General features: G+C 31.7%; 2 protein-coding genes across 3 annotated transcripts in view; both read right to left on the bottom strand.

Annotated features, from left to right (window-relative positions):
- CycG (cyclin G) overlaps positions 1 to 18,504 on the bottom strand; it is an 81,931-nt gene extending 63,427 nt beyond the window's left edge. The window contains exon 1 of one of the 2 annotated variants that reach the window (XM_080180380.1): positions 18,220 to 18,504. The gene's annotated coding sequence lies outside the window, so the exon portion shown is untranslated. Of the gene's footprint in view, positions 1 to 16,565; positions 16,812 to 18,219 lie in introns of those variants that run through there. The other variant, XM_080180379.1, reaches the window with a different exon arrangement.
- Positions 18,505 to 20,037: 1,533 nt separating this feature from the next.
- On the bottom strand, positions 20,038 to 24,741 carry LOC145333657 (uncharacterized). The gene is made up of 8 exons (XM_080178827.1): positions 24,639 to 24,741; positions 24,112 to 24,203; positions 23,731 to 23,778; positions 23,383 to 23,465; positions 22,746 to 22,883; positions 21,970 to 22,052; positions 21,157 to 21,237; positions 20,038 to 20,753 (listed from the first exon to the last, which is right to left on the bottom strand). Exons 1-8 carry the CDS (start codon positions 24,648 to 24,650, stop codon positions 20,646 to 20,648), a joined length of 645 nt encoding a protein of 214 aa, XP_080034953.1. The 5' UTR covers positions 24,651 to 24,741; the 3' UTR covers positions 20,038 to 20,645.
- Between the last annotated feature and the right edge of the window lie 444 nt (positions 24,742 to 25,185).

Below are 25,185 nucleotides of genomic sequence, written 5' to 3'. Positions count from 1 at the left end.
GAGCATTTTTACACTTGTTTCAACCCAGCAGTGCGCAAAAATTTCTCCCCTTGGGGCAAATTTGCAAAGCGCATGGTGTTCTTGGGAAACAACTAAATATTTATTGCTATATCTCCTGGAAAAATAAAAAAAAGTAATGGTTACTTGTTACTTTGGTAAATTTGGATAAAGCCTTTTGCAAATGAATGAGTCTAATGATAAGTGGTTAGGCTAACAAAGTAGGTCTTTTAATGACAGATAAAATAATATCATCTGGTATGTCAGAATACTTTTTAAGTAGCTCAAAGAAAAATTTGGGGATAATTTGCTTTTGAATTTTTCCGAATTATGATACATTACAAGCTCATTATGAACTGACCAACAAAACAACCGCAAAAGTTGCAATTTATGTTTTTTAGTAAGATTGTTGAAACACCATGGCAAGCTATTTTAGTGATGTTGTTGTTTAGATGCGTAACTCTTAATTTGCAATAAATATAAAATTAGAAAATAAATATGCCTATAAGATTTATTTAGATTTTTCTATTATTTTAATTTATCTAAGTTATTATAGATTTTTCACAATGGAAAAAAAGATTTTTTAAAATATAATATGAGATTTATAAGACAGTCATCTAGTCAAAAAATATTTTTTGAATTTATAATTTTTTGCTAAAATAAAACAAAAATATGTCCTCTTGTTAAAATTCAGACAATATTACGCTGATATTTGGACAAGGATTATCTGGATTGGTTCATTTTCGCGTCATATTTTGAAAGCTACCTGGATCAAAAGTTTGAGACATTTTTCGTGTGCTGGCAAATTTCTTTCTGCTCTTTTAAATGGACTTTGTTGTGTAAATATTTACGACGCTAATGGTTGATATTACAAGAACCCATTAAAAATCAGCACAGGGTCCACAGGGTGGGGACAAAAAGTTATTTAACCCCTTCCCATTCTATTCATTAATTCTTATCAATAGACAATCATCTTCAGCCACTAGATGATTTCAATTAATCCCCAAAAAGCTTGACTACAAATAGATTGTTCATTCTTGCTTAAAACAGTAAAGGTGGTTGTTTTTTCATTGTTTTATAAAACACCTGTATTTCTTATTAGTAGCGCACAGCTACTCTATAATCAAGTTCTGGCTGTAAGTCCGTCACTTGAAGAGAGTAAGCTAATTAATTGAGTATATCTTACATGTCTTACGTGTACAAAGCATGGCGCTCTCACATAAAAACTTTAAAACTTTATTCATTTCTATATCATAAATATATTGGAGTAGATTTAACTATTTTTGAGGGATCTAAAGGGATAAAGACAATGGACGATACGTCCCAAATGATGATAAACAAAATTTACCCTTCTATTGATCAAAATTATTGGTTGAAAAGTTTATACACAACTAGTTTGGAACCAACTAATAAAATTTCGATAAAAGTACCAAATGCTTTAAAGCCAACGCATATAATAGCATGGGTAAAAAACTTTGGTTACTCAAGTAATTTAAAGTTTAATATCCCCTCCCTCCCTGCAAATTTTGTATGCTTATTTGCTGCGCTACTAATAGACATTCGTATCCTTGTTATCATTAATGACTAATGCAATGAGTTTGAATCATTAGCTGTAACAAAAAGTTTAATGTTATTCAATTTCCTAAAATCTAACTTGATATCAAACAAGGAAAATAATGTCTATAATAGCGCAGCAATCAAGAAGCCAAAAAGAAATTTTGTTATAGTCCCTTTCATGACAACGCCTCTTAAGGGGCATTTCGTCGTATTTTCACAGTAGCTTTTAATAGGTTATTTTAGGATAGGTTAGGTTAAGTTAGGTGATTGCCCCGCAGGGTTAGAGCCCCCCACAGATAAAATGCTGCTTTACAAAATAAGATGTCATAAAGTGAAAAAAAATGCATCGTTTTCATTTATTATGTACGTATACTAAAATATAGCTTTCTAAAGATTTACTAAAATTAGTAGAAAAAATCAACTAACTAAATTTCAAATGATTTAAGAAAACATTACAAATTAAATTGAATTACTTTACAAGTCTTGAAATTTAACAAATATTAAATAAATAAAACAAGAAAAACAAGAATGAGAACATCCAATAAAGCAAAATAATAATGAAATATTAAATTTACACTTTAACTTATGTGATTAAGATCTTAAAATGTTCGAAAAAATATATTAGATTACAATAAGAGCGCCCGTGCGGACAGACAGGTGGTCATTTCCTAAATATGAAGAATCTTTGCTTTGAAAGGAAGTGTAATTTTGAACTGCATGTTTTCTAGAGCGGAAACCTGGTTTCAATTCTTCATTTCAGGGAAAAGTATTCTGAAACAGTTTTAGAACGGCGAAACATAATTATTCCATAAAAAAATGTTCCATAGCTTGCAAATTATGATTAATATCATTAAACAATCCCATGTTTTCAGTATTGTTCAGTATTGTATATTTGTAAAGAAAATTAAAAAATTAAATACTAATATTTTTTTTATGAATTTCTTTCTATGAAACATCCTAAATCTTTATTATATGCAATATGTCCTTTTGAAACAAATTATGAAAATGTTCCATTTTTCACACATCATTGACAAAAATTGGTTCAAAATTGGATGTTTGAAACCATTATGCAAGGTTTGATACATAAAATCTAATTTGTTCATTATTAGCGCAGTAATAACAAGTTCTCCCCATGTTTTTTGCAAAGAGGATAGTAAAGTATTATTCAGTAAAAACAAACAATTCATACTGCACAATTCTATTTGTATCTAGTTAAAGCTATTTTCGTACTTTAATATTTTGCTGTGTTATAATCTATCTTTATTTTTATCCAGGGAGGGACGGGACATTGGGATGTTTACACTAAACCCCAAAGTTTTATAATAACGTTTTCTTATTCGTTGGCGCAACAATTTGTGATTGGCTGTTTTATTAAGTTGAATGTCTAAACGTTTTAACTACTAATTGTAAAAGGGGTAATTTTGTGTATCATTATTGGGATGCATATCATTCTATTGGCCATTATCTTATCCCTTTTTATACCTGATTGTTATCTCTCTACATTTTCTATTTAATTTTGTATTCATTTTAGTTTCCTTCTAATTATCCTTGCATGACATAGAAAGTGAATCTAATTGTCGTAATAACAAGAAATCAAAGAATAATGTAGAATACTTTTTACCCACAACTTTTACATCGATTAAAATATTATTATTATTGTAGATCAAGCTCAAATTGTTATAAAACAAGGACAATTATCTCCATAGGTAGCTCGAAGGCAAAAAGCCTTATTTGATAAGAAGTGTTAAGTCATTTCTTAACGTGTATTGCCAATAAATCGCTGAATATGACATTTTCTTTTTTTATTTCAAGCAATTTAGATTTAAAATATAAATACTAAGCTTTTAATGAAAATTAAAGAATATAAATCTAAAAAAGGTTAATTTACTGCAATTTATCTAACGCTTTTTTTCTGTTTTATTCCATTTGTTAATTATCCATCCCCCTTCCTAATTAACAAAATTTCACCCTCTTTTTAGAAAATTGTAAAAAAAACTGGCGTCTTACTCAGTCAGCTATGACCAAATTTATCTAAAATATATTTATAATTTCCCTATCCTGAAAGTAACAGGATGTAGTTGTATTCCTGTGTCTGTTTATACCTACAGGTAGGATCTTCTGATTTTTAACTTTATAACCATATAACATGATACTCTAAAAATCATCACAACAATCTAAAATATAGATAAAACACAACTTATATTTTTATAATCTTTTTCATGAAATACGTCAATTATTTCACTTATTTAATAGATCATCAGTTTTAATTAGGATAATTAAAAAGAAATAGATTTCTCTGCATTTTGAATCTTTTAAAGAGACAATTATCTTGCACTTTTCAGTGAAGTTAAATTTTGGCTTGGTTTGCTTTTGACTTCAGCCTTGTAATGCAAAAGAAAAATTATAGAAAAAAATAATTATAAGAATGCACTTTTGGCTAGGAGGGATGGATCAGTGTCGGATTATTTATTTACATTCATTATTTCTCACTGCAGTTTACCGATTCTGTAAAGCAAGGGGTGGGCAAATTGATTTATTACCCAATGTCATATCCCTCATCTCTGACATATTGCATATTGCCGGACAGAAAATGGCGGCTTTTCATGATCGATTAATCAAAAAAAATTGCAAATAAATCATTGAATAACTTTCATTTCACAATTCAACTCCCATTTTTTTGGTAGCGAAGCCACTCTATAGATCTATATTTTAATCTTGAACATTATACCTCAATTTTATATAAAATATAACCTTAGCAACTAATTCCATAACGGCTTCGAATCTGCTTAATTTCCTATGGCAAAATACAGGTTCAAACCCGTTTTATAAACATTTATCGTTAGAAATGGCCCTGAAAAAATAAGATTATATTAAGCTACTTTATATGAAGTTCTATTTAAATGTCAATATATCAATCCTAATAATAAACAGGATCTCTGTCTGTCTATTTGTCTGTCTGTACTGAAGGATATCGCTTACCGCTGAACCGATATGGTTATCTTTTACCGGTTAGCTTCTCATAGGTCTCAAGAGAAATCTCCTTTAGAAAAAAATACCCCCCCCCCCCGCTCTAGTACCTCTAAAGGCTTCTAGAGGCGTATCTGAAGTATATCATAAACTATTCTTTTCTTATGCACTTTATTTTTAGATTTTTTCTATACATTTAGCTGCGAAACCTATTGCTATTACCATTCTTGTTTGATTTAACACGTAAGCTTGCATGCAATTGTTAAACCATGCAGCAGTTCGTGATACATGGATATAGCACCTCAACAAATTTTTAATAACAGTCATACATATATTGTTTTATTCGTGTATCTTAATTTAATAAAAAGAGCAGAACATTTTAATTTAAAACATTTTTTATTTATAAATAAACTTTGCTACTTTCAATACTGATAAATTTTGAGTAAAATGTAGTTTCTTCATCTTATTATCAATAATAGAATGTTGGAGGCATTCAAGTTTTTCTTTGGAAGCCATTTTATAATTATTTACCTTTATCATGAAGAAGATTCATTTTTTTTGAGATATTTTTGATATTAAAGATATTTATATTTTTCTTAAAACTATCACGTTAAGCATAATGTAAATCAAAGTATAAAGTTTTTATTTAAAACTATCACGTTAAGCATAATGTAAATCAAAGTATAAAGTTTTTATTTAGTATTAGATAAATTTTTAAAAGTATGGAGGTATTTTACCTAGATTATTATAATATAATAAATTCCTTTTAAAATATTAGAATTTTTCGGAAAAAATGTAAATTGTTGCAAATTTTACAACTCTCTGCATATATGTACATGGTTAGACATATATAGCAATGGATATAGAATAAACGTGGATATTATGACTGGGGGAAAATGTGATCAATATTGGTTGCTATTTCTCCTGTCATTTATTAGGTCCTACGACAAACGTCGGAGTGGACAAACGCAGGAGTCCCAAACGTCGGAGTCCTATACGTCGGAGTGGGACAAACGTCGGAGTGGACAAACGTCGGAGTGAACAAACGTCGGAGTGGACATTGCTTAAGTAAAACGCAGGAGTGGAATTTTTGAAATTTTTTATACCCCTGTCTACAAAATAATGTTTATGGCCGCAGTGCACGACCTCCAAGCCTGCCTAGCCGCAGTGCTCGGCCCCCTAGCCTGCCTAGCCGCGAGCGCTCGGCCCTCTATGAAACTGATTAATAAATGGTTCCACTCCAACGTTTGTCCCACTCCAACGTTTGTCCCACTCCAACGTTTGGGACTCCTTCGTTTGTCCACTTTGACGTTTTTCCACTCCTACGTGTGTCGTGGAACCATTTATTAATCAGTTCCATAATCTAGTAGAGGGAAAAGGATGTGATAAAGGGGGGGAAAAATCGTTATTTTAGCGTATTTCACTTTTTTTTATAGTACATTAAAATCTGGTGTATGATCTAAATAATTCAACAAAAGCACCATATATTTTTCCTTCAGAAGATGCCAAAGCCGCCAAAAAGATAATTGTCCGTAGCCCTGCAGCTTTTTCTTAATGAAGCTCCAGACAAAAAATAATTCACAATTCTAATTATGAAAGGTTTAGAGATTTTATAAATAAGCAAATAATATCAATAATTAAGGATCATATGAAGGAAATGAAGTCATTTCTTAAAAGGACAGAAATTTCATTGCAAAAAGGACAGAAATTATCTTCCTTTTTCTCAGATAAGTGAAATATGGACAAAAATCACTCTCCTTTTTCTCACATATCTGAAAAAGAGAATAAAAATCACCTTCCTAAATCTCTCTTAATCTTCCTAATCTTAAGAAAATTAACCTAGTTCCTCCAAATTCTACCTTTTCATAACAAAGTCTACCTTTTCCTTACACATTCTCACTTATTCTCAGATAACCTACCTTATTCTAAGAAATTCTTCCTAAATCTAAGAAAATCTACCTTACTCCCCCAAATTCTTCCTTAGTTTCCCAAATTCTTCCTTAGTTTCCCAAATTCTTCCTTATTCTAGGAAATTCTACCTTATTCTAAGAAATTCTTCCTAAATCTAAGAAAATCTACCTTACTCCCCCAAATTCTTCCTTAGTTTCCCAAATTCTTCCTTATTCTAGGAAATTCTACCTTATTCTAAGAAAATCTACCTTATTCTAAGAAATTCTTCTTTATTCTAAGAAAATCTACCTTATTCTAAGAAATTCTTCCTTATTCTAAGAAAATCTTCCTTATTCTAAGAAATTCTTCCTTATTCTAAGAAATTCTTCCTTATTCTAAGAAATTCTTCCTTATTCTAAGAAAATCTACCTTATTCTAAGAAATTCTTCCTTATTCTAAGAAATTCTACCTTATTCTAAGAAAATCTACCTTATTCTAAGAAATTCTTCCTTATTCTTAGAAAATCTACCTTATTCTAAGAAATTCTTCCTTATTCTAAGAAAATCTTCCTAATTCTCCCAAATTCTTCTAATATATAGGGGTTCCAAACTCAAAAACGAAGTTTCAGCGCAATCCGACCACCCGTTCTCGAGATACAGTGACCTGGTGTTGGCACTTAGTCAAAATTTTGAAGAAAAAATACCCAGGTGGACAAATAATTTTGATCAAATATTTGAAAATTATTTTAAGTGTCAAAATATTTTTGGACTTTAACCAAATTTACTAAGGATTCGAACCATTTCCCAAATCTTACTGTAGGTACCAAGGACACCAGGTCACCGTATCTCAAGAACAGATGGTCAGATCGCGCTGAAACTTTGTTTTTGACTTTGGGACCCCTATATATTGCAAGAATTTGGGAGAATTAGGTAGATTTTCTTAGAATAAGGAAGAATTTGGGAGAATTAGGTAGATTTTCCTAGAATAAGAAAGAATTTCTTAGAATAAGGTAGATTTTCTTAGAATAAGGAAGAATTTCTTAGAATAAGGAAGAATTTCTTAGAATAAGGTAGATTTTCTTAGAATAAGGTAGAATTTCTTAGAATAAGGAAGAATTTCTTAGAATAAGGTAGATTTTCTTAGAATAAGGAAGAATTTCTTAGAATAAGGTAGATTTTCTTAGAATAAGGAAGAATTTGGAAGAATTAGGTAGATTTTCTTAGAATAAGGAAGAATTTCTTAGAATAAGGTAGATTTTCTTAGAATAAGGTAAAATTTCTTAGAATAAGGAAGAATTTCTTAGAATAAGGTAAATTTTCTTAGAACAAGGAAGAATTTGGGAGAATTAGGAAGAATTTCTTAGAATTAGGTAGAATTTCTTAGAATAAGGAAGAATTTCTTAGAATAAGGTAGATTTTCTTAGAATAAGGAAGAATTTGGGAGAATTAGGTAGATTTTCCTAGAATAAGGAAGAATGTCTTAGAATAAGGTAGATTTTCTTAGAATAAGGTAGAATTTCTTAGAATAAGGAAGAATTTCTTAGAATAAGGTAGATTTTCTTAGAATAAGGAAGAATTCCTTAGAATAAGGTAGATTTTCTTAGAATAAGGTAAAATTTCTTAGAATAAGGAAGAATTTCTTAGAATAAGGTAGATTTTCTTAGAATAAGGTAAAATTTCTTAGAATAAGGTAAAATTTCTTAGAATAAGGAAGAATTTCTTAGAATAAGGTAGATTTTCTTAGAATAAGGAAGAATTTCTTAGAATAAGGTAGATTTTCTTAGAACAAGGAAGAAAAAGGAAAGGAAATAGCCTTCCTATACCCAAGGAAGGGAATTTCTGTCCTTTTTAGGAATGACTTCATTTCCTTCATATGATCCATAATTAATTATAAATGTTATGTAATAATACTGTAAGATTAAAAAGAAAGTATAATATTGATCAAAATACAAAGAAGTTTGTTGTATAATAATTCATACTAACACTCTTTCATGTAATAATATGTAATAGCTTTCCCCCTAGCCTAAAGGGGTATTAATTTTTTTGATAAAGTAAAGATATTATTTATAAATTCTATTCAGACATATAATCCTTATAATAAAGTAACAGGATGTTTGTCTGTGTGTTTGTATGTTTGTATGTTTGTACCGAAGGATCTCGCTAACCGCTGAACCGATTGGGTTCAGCGGTACAGGGTAGCTTCTCATAGGTCCCGGGAAGGTTTATAACTATTTTCTTGGGGGGTGGGACACCCCCAACCCCCCCCCCCAAAAAAAAATGAAAAATCCCCCCCCCCAAAAAAAATTAAAAATTTTTTTTTTTAACTAAAATTAAATTTAGGAAAGTTAAACGTGTGGATTGAGGGCCATTGAAAAAAACCTATCCCCCCATTAAAAGCTCCAAGAGGGTGTAGCCGCTATCTTTGTCTATCTGTGTGTTTGTATGTTTGTACCGAAGGATCTCGCTAAACGCTAAACCGATCGGGTTCTCCTTAACAGGATAGATTCTCATAGGTCCTGGGAAGGTTTATAACTATTTTGGGGGAGGGTACCACCACCCTCCCAAGAGAAATCACAATAAAATCGAAAAAAAATTAAATATTCCTGCCGCATAGTGTCGCTAGCGTAAGAATGTCTCTACGTAGCGTAGTGGCGCTGCGTAGAGACATGAATTTAACAGCTGATTGACCATAGACAAATTATTTCTCAAATTAGATATTTGAAATTAAATAAAAACATTTAAATGCCACTAGAGGCCTCTAGGGGCGTAGCCCCTAGTTACTGATAAACCAACAGACACACGCATAATAGATTTGCATAATAGCCACGATGCCATAAAAATTATTTCACTAAAACCAAAATTGATTTGTCTATCTGTTTCTTTACAATTTTTGTTTTCTACTTTTTGCAAAATTGCCAATTTTTGAAATATAATTCAATGATTAATCTTTAATGGATGTAGAATATTTGTGGATATTATGACAGGGGAATAATTGTCGTAAATTTAGGTTGCTATTTCCCCTGTCATTTATTGTTTAGTTCGTTCATCCAGTAATGGAAGGGGATGGGGTAAAGGATGTGGAGAGGGGATCATTATTTTAGCCAGACATAAGTTTCACTTTATTCGAGTACATGATAACCTGGTGTAAGATCCAAGTAATAATAAATCTATTTAATTCTATGACATATGATATTTTGATAAAGAATTATATAACTGACCTAACATAAAATTGAAATGCTTAGTTCATCAAATTATCAAATGTTAATTTAAACTATTAAACAGTACATAACACATTTATCTTTATATTTTGTGTCCTGTATATGGAAAAATTTAAACAAATTCTTGGATCATTGTATATGAAAAGCAACTTAAGTTCTAAAAAAAGGCTAAATAAATTTAAATTTAATAGATTATGATATTTTATCTAAGTTTATGTAACAAATAATGATAATTATCTAGGTTTTATTAAAGCTAAATAAAATGTAGTTTAGCTTTATTTTCAGTTAAATGATAAACCAAAATTTTCAAAACTTAATAACTAATAAAATCGTCTAATTCTAATAATTAAATGTTAAACGCTGGAAATGAAACCTAGCTCACTTGTTGTTTGTGTTTATATTATTTATTTGTTAAAATATTTGCAAATATGTAATTTTTTCAGGGAGGAAAGGGACAATGAGAGTTAAATAAATCTAAAAGCTTGATTTTCTCCATAATAAGATCATCCCACGGGCAAAATATTTGAGAGAAGATTAATTTATTATCCATTATAGCATCCCTGATTCCCTGAATATTCTTAAACAAAACTTCACAACGAGACCTTGAAACACTAGCAAACGAAGCGTAACGTTTCTTAGAAGCGCAGCTACTCAAACCTATAATCTATTGCTGTGCGTCTATAAGTGTATTTACTTTAGTTGAAAGTTAGATTATTACGATTTATGAAATGTAATTTTATTGAGAAACAAATAAACGCTAATTTACTAAATGCTGGGATTAGGCACATGAACAGAACTACTTTGCCTCCAGTAATCTATTTTTTTCGTATTCATTCGAATCCGGTGGATAGGAACCGGTTCTCATCCATACGAAAAAACTATGTCTAGCATCGAATTATATCCAGCTTTCTACGAATATAAAAATGTACAATCACAAGATTAAAACCAGTTTTTTTAGCCGGTGCCTTCGGCACCACGGGGTTAAAAAAACTAGTTTTAATCTTATAATTGTACATTCTGTATCCGCGGAAAGCCGTTTATAATACGATGCGAGAAATAACTATTTTCATTTAAAAAAGGCATCAGTTTTCATGAAAACTTTTCTTGTTTTACTTTATAGCAATTAAGATTAAAATATATTGCGCTTTTTTCTGTATTTGTTAATGTTTACTTCTATGTCTTTAATGTTTTATATGCTAAGCTTCGAATCTATGTACAGGGTGGGGCAAATAAGACCGGACAAACTTTAAACGGCCATAGCGCCAAAACTACTTGACCAATCAGGACGTTTGACCACACTATAAAAAGCTTAGGTAATGACCTTTTAGCACAAAAAAATCCTTGGACGAAGATGGACGTGTACAACGAGCTGGCCGCGCATATGTTCAACAAGGCAGATTCTAAATGCGCCGGTGGTTTAATCTGGATTCTCGACTAGGGCCCACTAAATCTGACCTCAGCCCATCTGTAGGTGAGGTAGAGTTATGCAACTTGCTAGGGATACTGTTAGATACATAAGTAAGACACTAGAAAAGATTAGAGCTCTCTATCTGAAATGGCTTGGCCGTAGTACTCCAGCAAAGTGAAACGAGTCAGATTTTGAGATGTAAAAAACGCCAAAAACCGTGAAAATTTGTGAAAATTTCTCGGTACTTGACTTCAGGGACCAATATGGAACTTTAAAACTCATTTTAGACTATGTGTTGCGCTGACAACCCTAGCTGAAACTTCGTGCCATTTCTAAAAAGGTAAAGAACGTCGTTCTAGCTCAACTGTGGTCCAAATAAGAGCCCCCGTGTATAAGAGTAGCTTGAAAGTTGGGCGAATTTGGATCCTGCGGTTACTCACGTTCCTAAGGAAATGTGGCCTCCCAGCAGCCCGATCTTAATTCAATGGACTTTTTGGCCTGGGGCTTCTTTGAAGCATGCACCAATAGACGTGCCCATACCACAAAGACTTCCCTCATTGCCACTATCAAGGAGAACTATGCCAGCTTGGACAGGTACATTTTGACCTGGACCTGCCGGCGGCTGAGGAGGCGGGTAGAGGCGGTAATTAAGGCTGGCGGCGATTTTATTGAATATTCTAATAGTCATATACCTATTTTGCTTGCCAGTTTTTAAAATTAAATAAAATCTTTAAAATTGACGATTTTATGTTCATTTGTTTAGAAGTTAGAGTTTGTCCGGTCTTATTTGCCCCACCCTGTATGTTGTCATCCTTTTTTTAAAGAACTGCTGTTGCTATATACTTCAATTTGTATAAATCTTGAATAAAGATCAATTTTATCATTTAGGGTTTTTATCAAAATTCACCGTCAATACACAAATGATCTTAACAACAAACCTTAAGCACATCTTGAGTCAAACATTGCGTCTTTACGGGAGAGCTCTGATTATTAGTTTATTTATTTTAGAATCGTCCTATCCTTTATAATCGTATACTAAGATTCCTGCTATGATTAGGTTTCATTATAAATGGCATAACAACTCTATCGTTAATATTTGTTTGTCTGACTGCATGATTTATTTAGTACTATCCGCTTCGCCCCTAGCCTCTAGGGGCTTTGCCCCAAGAGGTTTAATTAAACCAATTTTTCATATTTTAGATTTAAAAGAAAAAATTTTAAAAAATTTTGGGGGGGAGAAATTTTTTTTCTGGGGGGGGTAGTCGACCTCACTATTTTAATTTTAGTTTTTAAAAAAAATTGAGGGGGGGTATTTTTAATTTTGAGGGGAGGTTCGGGGTGTCCCACCCCCAAGAAAATAGTTATAAACCTTCCCGGGACCTATGAGAAGCTACCCTGTAAAGGAGAACCCGATCGGTTCAGCGGTTATCGAGATCCTTCGCTACAAACAAACAGACACACAGGTAAACTAAAGACAGTATTCTGCAGAGAGTAATAAAGAATAATTTATGTTTCATTGGTCCCGAGGGGCTGTAGTTGCAACACCATAAAAAATGAGTATAGGAATTTTATTTTACGTGGAAAACAGTCTATAGTATGATTTTTCTGTATGTCTTGGAACTGGTTTTAATCCAGAGGAAATTAATTGAATTCTGAGCTATATTTGAAAGTTTTTCTTGATATTTAAAAGCTGGGCAAGACAATGATTTTCATATTTCTTAAACTTTTAGTAACCTACCCCTGTGCAGATAACTTATTCGTAGAAAACTGTGTGGGATAAAAACGGGATGGTACCAGATTTTTGAGCTTTTATCATTTCTATTTTTAGATGTACAGTAGGTTTAATATCTGGGAGGGAGAGGGCATTCGACTATAATTACAGTGCTACTCAACATTTTATAACCACTGTTGGATACAAAACTTTGGGTCCTTTTTTTAATTGTGAATGGTTGGTTCCAAGCTAATAATGTCCAACTTTAAAATCAATAATTTTAATCTAAAGATGGAGCAGTTTTGTTTATCATGATTGTGGAATTTTATCAATTTATTGTTCATTGTCTTATCCCCTATGATCCCTGGTATAATATACACTTTCTTTTTTTATACTTAGGCAATAAGGTACTATTTGTATGAGACAAATTTTTTCTACAATTAGGGTCTTACGTCAGTTCGCCCGTAAAGGATAGCCCTTATCGTTATGTAAGGCATATTAGAATGTCATTTCGAAATTCTAACATTCCATTATGATTCCTTAAACAGTGTACAATATAGCTTGTATTATTTATTAAATAGTTCTTACGACCATCCATTGTAAACATGTTGATTTTTAAAAAAATATATAGACCCATAAAGGTTTAGACTGAAAAGGTTCGGCGGTTAGCGAGATCCTATACTTCAAAAAAACATCTTTTAATAAGATTTTAAAACAAAATTTAGGCGAAAACGTACAACTATTCTTGCGTTTTGCCCAAGAATGGGAAAATTTTGAATATATTAACTAACTTTTACTTTTCCTAGTAAGGGGTAGTACCTAAATCAGATATAGTAGGTGTGGGAAGGCTACAGTATGTCTCTACTAAATACAAAAAGTACGTTCATATGTGTATGTGTGCTTTTTAGTGTGCGTATGCGTTCGTGTGTGAGTGAATGTGTGTATGGCGGACAAATTCAGGGTCAGTTATTGTACAGTTTATAGTTTGCACATATGGTTTTTAATTCTCCAAATTTTCCAGATATCTTTATAAGTTATTTTAATTAAAATGTAGAAAACAAAAAGACTTTTCAAAGCTATTATTAATTTATTTAGTTTTAATTTAACCTGGTACTTTTCAAACTAGCGTACATTTACAAACTACTAGGTACCTGTCACTGTATGTATGTGCATGCGCGATCAAGCGTAGAGCAAAAAATACACAAAAATCTATTTTTTCTGCATATTATTTATTTTCATTGTTTACTTAAACGAATTACCTAATTCATTTTTTCATATGAAATAATCTAGATATCTATAATACAAAGTAGCTTGATGTCTGTCCGGCCTCTTAAGATCTCGTTAACCACTGAACCGATCGGATTCTACTCTTCAGGGTATATACCTATTGGTCCTGTGGTGGTTTTAAGCTATTTTCTCGGGAGTTGGGACATCCCCAACCCCCCCCCCCAAAAAAAAAAAAAAAAAAAAATTTGTTTATGGGGAAGTTAGTCACATAAAACTACGGGCAGCACTAGTAATACTTATTTTTTTTAATAACCTCTTGGGGTAAAGCCTCTAGATGCTAAGGGCGAAGCCGCTAGTCTATTATTTAAAGTAGTAAGTTTTTTTGTCTGTAACTACAGATTTTTATGGCTACTTTCTTATCCGATTGAGTTCTCTTTTTAGGGTAGCTTCACATATGTCCCTGAGTGATTTTAGGCTATCGTATATCTAGACAGAGCACTTGGATGCTAGGGGCGAAGAAGTTGTTAGTTTTTAATAGAAAGTAAAATAAAGTCAGTCTGCCTGTCTGTAGGACAACCCCTCCCGGATGGAAGAATGTAAAGAAAGTCCTCGCAGGCACTAAAACTTCCTAGATGCTAGAAGCCAAGCCAAATGATTATAGAGAAACTGGTTTTAAATATATCTTCAGGAACTTAAAGAAGATAATAAAAAAACAAAAAAACTTAAAACTTAAAATAACGACAGAAATGAAAATACATTTATCTTTAATTTATCAAAATAGTGAATGACAGTAAAATAGTCCAGCTCACAAGTAGAGCAGCAATAACAGGTATCATTTGTGTATTGAACAAGCAGTTTTTTTATAAAAAATTTCATTACAATAAATGCTTATATCAAAAAGATAAACTGCAATAAATAACATTTTTTTAATTATCAAAAAAAACCTATCTGTTTTAAATTAGTTTATAATTTCAAAATTTTATTAACTTGTATATATTTTCTCTCAGATGCATTGTTTCAATTTTTGACATTTATACTTGTCTCTTATGTAAGAAAAAGACTGAGGAAAATTAAATGTAAAGAAACATGATTTATGTTAAAAATATTTTTGAGATATTAAATTTAAAATAAAAAAAGTCTATCTATCTGTAAAAGAGCGGAAACCACTGGACCGATATTGTTCTTTTTTAGAAAGTTTTTGTGTCTATTTTAAGGGGTAGTGTCTTCACTTTTCCTAGATAAATCCCCCCCCCCCCTTCAAAAAATTTCCTTTTTAAAATCTAAAGCTTTGGGTAATATAACCCCTCTCCCCCCACCCCCTCCAATTCATAATTTTAAATGACCCATGGAGACCATTTGTTCTGTTCTACTCTGTGCTTTTCAGAATACTTTCCCCCATGAAAAACATAAATGTACTTTTGTTCGCTAAAACTGAGACATAATCTCAGCCAAGCCATGTCTAAAAAAGGTGTCAATATAATCCTGCTAAAGAAATACATTTTAGCAAATTTTATTACGGACTGTTATTAAATAATGAGCATTAATGCATAAAAAGGTAGGTATTCAAAATAAATACAGAGTGTTAACCTTATATAGGTATAACTAACATTTTAATGATTCAACTTATAACTACTAAGACTAAATATGAGAAAAAAATTCAGAATAATAATTAGGTTATCGTAAAGTATTTTTTTTATTGGAAATGTAAATTGAAACAAATGCGATAAAAAACCCCTCAGTTGCTGTTTGAGCTGTCGTTTTGCTGGCACACTGTCTAAAATAAGTGCAGTTCAATTGCTGCTGTTTTCCTTTCCCCTTTCAGTAGTTTTTCCCATGAGCCCCCCGGCTCCTGGTGGGTTTCCAACCCCCCTAAAACCAAGAAAATTAATGCAGTTCAGTTGTTGTACTTTGGCTTTGTAGGAAATAAGAATGATAACATCCATGGAGCTAAGCTACCTCATGAAACAAAGGGTAAAATAACAAAAAGAGTAATACATCAAAAACAAGATATTTAATAAGTTATGTCATGCCTCATTGTCTTAGTAATCAATTTACCTCTAATAGAATGTGTTTATGTAAAGTTACCTTATTTTTACATGAATCATACAGCAAAGAAGAAAAAATAATAAGGTTCTAAAATTTGCGATTAATGCTGTCCAATATGGACAAACATACATACCTAAATTTAGATGAGCTTTGCTTTCAAAAATGGTTTAGTTTTCTAACAAGTATTATTTGCAAAATTTCTTTATTCTTTATCTGCTTATTATCATGAGAGGTATTAAGATAAGACAATGGTGGATAAATTAATGTAGATACCGAATTATGCAAAACAATATTAACCCTTCTGTTGATAAAAATGGTTGGTTAAATTTGGACACCCAAGTATGAAACCAATCAATCAAAATTCAATAAAAGTACCAAAAGTTTTTCAGCCACCCAATAAGATAACAAAAAACTTACCAGTGAAATTTAAAGTCCAATGTCCCCTCCCTCCATGATATCTAATTGTGTTCAATTGAATATGAGAATAGTTATTTATCGTAACGTGTACTCCTTTGGACAGAAAAATTGTTAAAAACAACATTTACCTTTTTATAAGATACCTAACTTTATAATTTTATACTTTTAATATTGACTCCTTACAATTTTTCTAGTCACTGTCTTATTATTTAAAAATATTAAGGTCACTTTTCTTCATAAGATAACTGGTAAAGGTTTCGTGATTTTATTTATTCAGTATTTATTTAATTAATAATGTCACTTGTTTAATGTAATAACAAAAGTAAACTAACCCCCCACTAAAGTAAAGAATTAGGTAATAATGCAATGATGAAATACCGATGGCGAAATTTCTTGAATATTTCTTATGACGAAACAGCGATAAACAAACAGCTTATAAATGACGAAATGTAGAGACAAACACAAAATTTCAACATTTATATATGAACAATAACATGCTTATTATTGAGTTGCAAATCTATCTTCAATCAAAATGAAATAAAAACTAGGATTTTTTTGTTTGTCCGTTAATTCTTAGTAACCACTGAACCAATTGAGATTTCAATTTTAAGAAAGCATAATTTTTCTCCCGGGTTTGTTTAAGTGTTTTTCATTTATAAATTGTTTTTGGGAATAGTTTTAGGGCGTTTTTCAGCCCCCCCCCCCCTTACCTTCGATTAAGTGTATAGGAATAGTTTTAGGTGATATTTCTGCCCCCTACCTCGATTTTAGACTATAAATACAAAGCCTAGATGCTAATTGCGAAGACTCCAGTTAAAAATCACAGCACAAATTTGGTTTTCCCCTTAATGCTTTACTCGATCGAGTAATTAAATGCCCCCAATCTTAATTAATGTGTCATTGTCAAACTGATAATTGAAACACTTTGCGGATATAATGATTCATATGATGATAAGTGGAAAATATTACACACCTTGTAAAACAATGCCTTGACTTTACAATTCCCTGTTTAGAGCCGTCTTTTTACACTGTATTTAAAAAACCTTTGATATCTAAGAATGGATGTATTATTACGTGGATCTTACACCAGATTTTTCATTTTCTCTAGTAAAGCGAATCATAAATTTATAAAGTAGTAAGGTTTTTTTTATTTAATAAAGCTTAAGATTTCAATAATAACTACTGCACTGATTGAGTCCTAATTTTTAGACAAACTTCACATAGGTCTCGGGATATTTTTAGGTTATTTGAGTTTTAGATATAAACCGTGGAATAATGTCCGCTTCTTAACCCCGGCCATTTGTATGATTAGCCGCTAGATGCTTGGGGCACAGTATGATCATATAGAGCGAAGGGCAAGGCCTTTAAGGATAAAACTTTTAAACGGAGCTGCTACTCCTTAATAAGGTCTGTCTGTAGGTATATATTATTGTAAAACTTAATGATTATTAGTCTAGTAATTAGCTAAATTCATTACTAAATCATATATTTATTCCTCAGAGTTGCTTTGTTGCAAACCACGATGTCAAATACATGCACAAAAGCAAAGCTCAATAAATCAGATAATCAGACAAACGAACATTTACAATGTGTCGTAAATGTGTCTTAAATTTTCTTGTCTAATCAGCATAGGAATTAATATTTTTTTTTTAAATTTCTGCATAGATATTTCTAGTATGCCTAAATGATAAAAGCATTTTCAAGAAAAGCTTCGCTTACCATATTATACCTTTCTGTAACAGGAATCCCCACGCAAGGATGCTAACATATAAAGAAATATACCTTTTGAAAGCCAATTTTCTTCTTTCAATCAACAATTAGAATGTTCTATTCGATGTAAATAATCACAAAAACACAAATTTTTCACTGTTCTAGCTGTATAACAATATAATAGTATATCCTTTATATGATTAAATAGCAAAAACATCACAAAGTTCAAAAAAATTATAAAAAATTTGCTTTATAATATCAATAGACTATAGTTTAGAACTAGATTGATACTTTATATTGCACCGATTTATGTAAAATTTAGGTGAATTCACAACTTAACTCTAAAATGTAAACATTGAACTGTCAAAAGTTCTTTAAACCTTAAAGTTGTTTACACCCCTAAACTTTCCCTTTTTAGGTCCAAACTACTTACATTTCCCCTTATAAGTTTCTCCCTTATACATACAAGCCGAATTTCACCCTTCCTGCAAATAATCTTCATGCATTACCGAAAAAAACAAAGTTTTAGCAAAAACTTAGTTTTTTATGGTTTCATGACTGGAGCAATGAACATAAGGTTTTAGCCTTTGGTAGCATGAATTGAATATTTAAAAAAAAATCATGGAAAAGAAAAAAAAGTAGCGGATTTCGTCGTATTTTTACAATAGCGTTTCTCCTATTTCTAGCTATGAGGGGGGTCTAACCCTGCGGGGCAATTGTCAACATTTACCCAACCTAACCTAAAATCTAACCTATCAAAAGCTTCAGTGAAAATACGACGAAACCCACTACTTCGTTTTCTTTCCATGATCCAATAATTGTAATATAAAAGAATAATAAATAAGGATATAAACTAACGGATAGACTTAATTTATATTGTCATATATTTTGCTATTTTTTGTGTGCAGTTTTAAAGAAACACTCTACTGACGTAAAAGCTATATGTGGGGGATTTATAAAAATTTAGGCGGGAGGTATAATTTTAGTTTGAATCATCATAGCTACAGCTTTGGGAGGGGTGGTAGGAGGGGGGGGGGGTAGATGCGCCCCTAAGACCAACACCATAATAAACGCTATTGGTGGAGGGGGCAGAGAGGGGTGCACCTGCTTTTTATCCCCTCCCCTTTCCTGTTACATATATATGTTCAAACATCAAACATACGCTATTTTGAATTTAAATGCCTACTTAAGCGTCATTTTAAAAGTTTTAGCGGCCTTTTCCAAAATCAAAACACAACAAAGGCTCTTTTATTCTTGAACTCTTCTATAGTAATGTGTGAATCTTAAATTTCTATGAAATAATAATTTGATTTTTGTTTAAAGTAAGAAAGACAAAGAATATTACTATTTAAAGGATTGTAATATAGCCTAAAACCTGACCAACACAAAACTTCCCTTTAAAATTTAGGGTACCAGGCCAACTGTTTAAGAGATCTTATAGTTATATACATATAATCTAAGTCTTACAAAAATTCTACTTTAATAAAAACAGAAAAGAAAAAGCGAAGGAGCAAATTTGAAAAATCGCGGGTCTTCCCCAAATTTGAGAATCAAAAGCCGGAAGAGAAAGTTTTAAATAAGGAGGGGGGTGGGCTGAAAATATAGAAAATAGGCAGAAAGGGTGGGAAGGTGGTGCTCGGGCGCGAAAATTTAAAAGTTTCATGACCCCGTACGGCAAAGTATTGAGCTGCCCCCCCCCCCCACACACAAAGAAAACATTGAAAATGACATTTGTGACCGCGAAATTTGACCAAGGACAAATATTTCCACGGAATTGAAGCAACTTTTAGCTAATTTCAAGCAAATAGTAAAGAGAAATATTTGAACGGACGTACAGGTTAAGTTATAAAGCAGCGGCGCTGCTATTAAATAAACTAAAACAAACTGCAGTATGTTAATGTATTATTTATTCAAGAAACAAATATAAATTATAAAAAAAAGTAAAATCAATTGAAATTTAATTAAAATGTTGTAATATTCAGCTCCCAAGCTACTCTGTATTTCAAAAAGTCCGTAATTATGTCTGTCTGAAATATTTTGAGTGAAACGGGATTTTCTCGGCTCCTGTTTAAGATAGACGAATAAAATATCTTTTTATTCCCCTATTTGTAATGACCACTGAACATATGATCTTCACATAGCACAATTTATACAATATCCAGCCTTTATGACTTTGTGTTTCGCTTCTTATAAATTTTGTTGTCCTTTTTTATTTTTAAAAGCGAAGCTTTTATATAATTAGGGTCAGTCAGTCCGTCCGTACAACACTTTTTTTATGTGATAAAATTATCCGATTGATCTGATTTTTGGAATACTGGTTACTAGGACAACAAAGTACACTGTAATAAGCGAAGCATCAACAAATTTACTTACAATTTTGTTTCGACTTTTATACATTTTTATTCTGGTTATTAAGTGCTGACACTCTATGTTCGTTTGTCTTGCTGTTTCAGAGGTTCGCTTTTAAGGATATTGTCATCCTTGTTATTTTTTTAAAATTAAAGTTTACAAATTCTAACAGATACAATTGTATGTTCTTTATATTGCGGGAAGATTAATTTTCCATCAGAGTCCAATAGATCCTTATAAGCGGCGGAACTTAATACCTACAAACAAAATATACATTTACTACCGACTATGCACCTAGAGGCTGCTAGGAGCACTTTAGTGAAAGGAGTTTTGGTTATTTTAGGGAAGATTTCTCTTAGGAGGGAGGAGGAATCCTCCCCTAAAAAGTTAAGACCATAAAGAAGCTGTTAGCGAGATCTTTAACTACTAGACCAGAGAAAGATACACATCCTGTTACATTTGATAAGAATTGGTTGAAAAGTTTGGACACTACAAGTTGGAACCAACCAATCAAATTCATATGAAAAGTATCCGAACTTTTTAAGCCAAGGAATGAGAGAACATGAGAAAATCACATTTTCCCCTTAGCGTTACAGACGGACTGACAGCAAAACAAACAAATTGATCTATAAAGAATTTTGTGTAAATAATAAAAATTACCTTTTCATTGCCCATATTGACACTAAGTGCTGTAGAAAATTTGCTTGTATATAATCCATAAGTATACTCACATCCAGCTGACTAAAATATTATATTAACAAGGATGACAGTATCCATTAAAGCCAGGTACGAAAGGGATATTAAACTGTAAATAATACTGGTACTCAAAGTTTTATTAATAAGTTCCCCCAATACCTCAAAAACATTGGTACATTTATTGAATCTAAATTGATTGGTTCAAAAACAAAGTATCTAAACTTTTCAGCCATTAATTTTTATCTATAGAAGAGATGATTTTGTTTATGAAAATTGGAGATACATGACCATTGTCTTATCCCTTGAGATCCCTGACTGTGACTATAATGAAGCTTGGCAAAGAAATTAATGAACAGTAAATTTGGAAGTATTTCAGTTTTAAGTTCATTTTTTTGGGGGGATGGGGGTAATCTTTATATCAAAGAGGGAAGGACGTCCAAGATTTTTTTTTTTTGGGGGGGGGGGGTAAAATTTGAAATAAAAAAATTGGGGGTAAAAGTCCCATTTTTAATAAAAGTACTTTTATGCCCAAAATAAAGTCTGCCATGTTATCCTTACATATATTTATTAGAGTAAAATGATAGAGAGGGAAGTACGTGGTTAAATAACTTGTATGAACCCACCCCGTGGACCTTTCAATTGGGTGTTTGAATATTAGCCAATAGCGTCGTCATATATATAAGTCACTACAAAAGAGCAATTGCTAGCAAACGAAAAAGGTCCCTAACACTGGATCCAGTTAGTTATCTGAGTTATATATTTAAACATTTATTCTACCTTTACTGATTTATTAACGTCCTGCATCATCATTTCTCCAATTCCGTTCCCCCTCCATTTCTTATCCACAGCTAGAATTATATCTAAAACAAGGACAATTATGCAGGGTCCCCAAAGTTTTATAACTTCGTCTGCTTTTTAACCTTGGGGGCTTTCATTGAATTTTGATTGGTTGGTTCATTAAGTTGTGTGTCCAGTCCAAACATTTTAACCGCTAATTGTAACCTACAGAATGGGTAATTTAGTGTATCATCATTGAGGATTTACATCAATTTATCAGCCATTATCTTATCCCTTTGTATTATGCAATCATGAACATAGTTAGTGTAGCATTAAAGTTTAACAATTACTTAAATAAAATGAACTGTAACCTATAAGAGAATTGAATAAGTAAACTGTAAATAAGATTACTAAATATATCACGAAACCTTTCAAATGATAATTTTTTTTTTTTTTGTGTTGCTGACTTAATTACCAATGGCAGGCCAGTATTCATTTAAATTGACCAATGGTAGGCTAATATGACGGTTTTTTTATAGGCACTATAAAAAGCTTCAATAAAATTAGAAAATATACATCAGAAGTTTTTAGTGTGCAAAAGTAAACCTTACATGGACGAACTTGTTAAAGGATATTTTGGTAACGATTATAGAGTTGCAACGCTTTCTAAATCGTACCTAACTACTACAGGAATCACCATACACAGTTTTATATTGGACAGACCGACCCGTATTATAAAAAGCTTCTAGAAAAGCTATGCTTTTATAAGCACTTACTTTCATAAATTCTTTGGCTTTGGTTATCTGTCATAAATTTCCACGGGTCATAATTTAGATGATTTTTGAGCCAGATAATTTTGGAGAAGTCAGCTGTAGCCCCTGTTAATAGCAGACCATATTTGATAAGTGTAGGACCTAGAAAATAGGATTAAAGGTTATTTAGCTTTTTAGGTTTTTGTGGTTTTATTTTATCTTGGGGGTGTAGGTGCTGAAATCCACCCCCCTACCAATAGCCTAAACCTTAACTGGATCAGTGAAAAATATATGAAAATTGTCGATCGATCGGTCTATCCGTTTTTAAGATCTAAGTGGGCATACATACCATATACATCCAGCAGTTAGTAAGATCTTAACGAACTAACAAACCTTACTATTGTAAAAGAAGAGTTTTTTATCGCATCGCATTATAGACAGATTTTTAGAGATATTAAAATGAAAAATTTTATGATTAAAACCAGTTTTGTTAGCCCCGAGAACCCGAAGCCTGGCTAACAAAAGTATTAGTTATATGATTTTTATTTTAATTAAATTGTCTGTAATACGATGCTATACATGATTTTCAGTTTTGAAACTGATTCATCCGATTCTCATCCATACTGGAAATTTATATTAAAAAATGCTAAACAATATTTACCCATTAGATCTAATAATTTTTCTTTTCTGATATGTTTAATATCCATCTGTCTGCCTAAATATACACCAACTATCTCTCCATTACTAAATAGGAACAAAGATGACAATAAATTAATTCATTCTCCCTCCAATAATTGTATAAGTAATGATGTATAATCCATGCAACTAACTGGCCCAGGTTTGTCCACCTCCAGAACAATAGCTTAAAACCATCACTGAAACAGCTGGTAAGTTCCTTTAAAAGCACGGCTTAATCTATTCAGCTGTTACCAAAATCTTAATTTTCAGACAGACGGAGAGACATTGCTCTACTTTGTATTGCAGATAAATTTAAATAAAAAATGTGTACCTGTCTAAAGCTACAAAACTCTCTCCTTTTTTGATAATTGGAATAAACCTAAAATAATACATAATATCGTAATCATGTCATTCTTTGGCCTAAACATTTAAAATCAGATAAAAAAAGTTAAAATCAGATTATTTAAGATGGATATACGGACATTTTAGTAACGATTACAGAGTTCCTACGGTTTCTAAATTCTACACTATCTGTTCTAGGAATCATCTTGTTTGAAGTTTAAAACTAATAGGACAATTTTAACATGCCTAAATTAACGATAAGAGCTAACCGTTACGGAAGTACAGACGTACGGATGTACCCTAATTAAAGAAAAGCTTCGCTTTAAAAAAAATGCTGCCACCCCCCCCCCCTCCAAAAAAAAGGTATAACCTTAAGTTATCCATAATCCAACTTCTCTTCACATTAATAGAAGTTGATAAAGGTTCATTGTGGAAAAAATGCTCCCACAGAAAATCCATGGCCTGAAAAAAATAAGATTAAGTAAAATATAAAAAGGCGAGTTTTTTTAAAGTTAAAAGCCAAATGCAAGGTTTATATTCACTAGGGAAAAAGGAAACTTTGTACTGTAAATAACAATGATTTCCAAAGTTTGAAACCAACGGTATCTTATTCGTTGGCATTAAAACTTGGGGTATTATCATTGAATTCATTGTACAATTAGCAACAGTGTCCAAACTTTTTAATCAACAATTTTAATCCTTGGGAAGGGGTAATTTTGTTTATTAACTGCTGTTAAATAGGTGTAAGCAGTTTCTTAGACCTTTGTTCGGTCGGTCAATATTAAAAAAAAACATTTATATACTCATGCTATTTATTTAACTCTGTCCGTTTGTCATCTAGGTTTTTTGTGCTTTGCTACATATGGATGTTGTCATATTTGTCTAACAAAAAATTACCTTGTTAGTCATATGTTTTGGAATAGTTTGGACTGTTATTCCCAGCTTTTCTTTTCTTTCTTGTATTGCTTCTGATCGATCTTGTTGACTTTAGAAATATATTTTTTCTTGCTATTAAATTATACTATACTAGTGGATATGTCACTAGAGGCCTCTAGGGACACTTTAGGGAATAGGGAGGGGGGGGGGCTTGGCAAGCTGACCCTTCATTTCACTTTTTCTTTTAAAAAGGAAAGAAATGTTTGTTCTTTGGTTTGAGGTTAACTTTTTCTATGGGTGATTTCTCTTGAAATAGTTAAGATACCCTCCCACAAAATAGAGATTTACTTATCCTGAACCTTTAAGAAGCTTCACTGTAAAGGAGAACCAGCGGATAGGGAGATCCTTCGTTACGGACAAAAAAAAACTTACTTTATGTTATAGGATAACAAGAAAAAAAATTTTCCTTTATCTTGAAAAATACATTAGAATGCAAAAAAAATGATAAATACGTTCTCCTATTCGTGACAATTATGATTAATTTCGTTGTTGATAATTATCAAAACAA

Source organism: Acartia tonsa, chromosome 12 (assembly GCF_053477335.1).
Source record: "Acartia tonsa isolate MP-2025a chromosome 12, ASM5347733v1, whole genome shotgun sequence".
Classification (NCBI taxonomy): Eukaryota; Metazoa; Arthropoda; class Copepoda; order Calanoida; family Acartiidae; genus Acartia; species Acartia tonsa.
Note: the sequence above shows the minus strand (reverse complement) of the source record. Positions and strands in the feature narration are given on the sequence as shown.

Bases quoted from the DNA above. Each gene is read 5' to 3' on its own strand.
- LOC145333657 (XM_080178827.1), bottom strand. The intron at 22,884-23,382 runs GTAAATATTGTT...CCTATTTTCTAG, and splicing joins AAAATTATTAGATCTAATGG to GTCCTACACTTATCAAATAT. The intron at 20,754-21,156 runs GTAATTTTTATT...TTTTGTTTGTAG, and splicing joins TCAATATGGGCAATGAAAAG to GTATTAAGTTCCGCCGCTTA.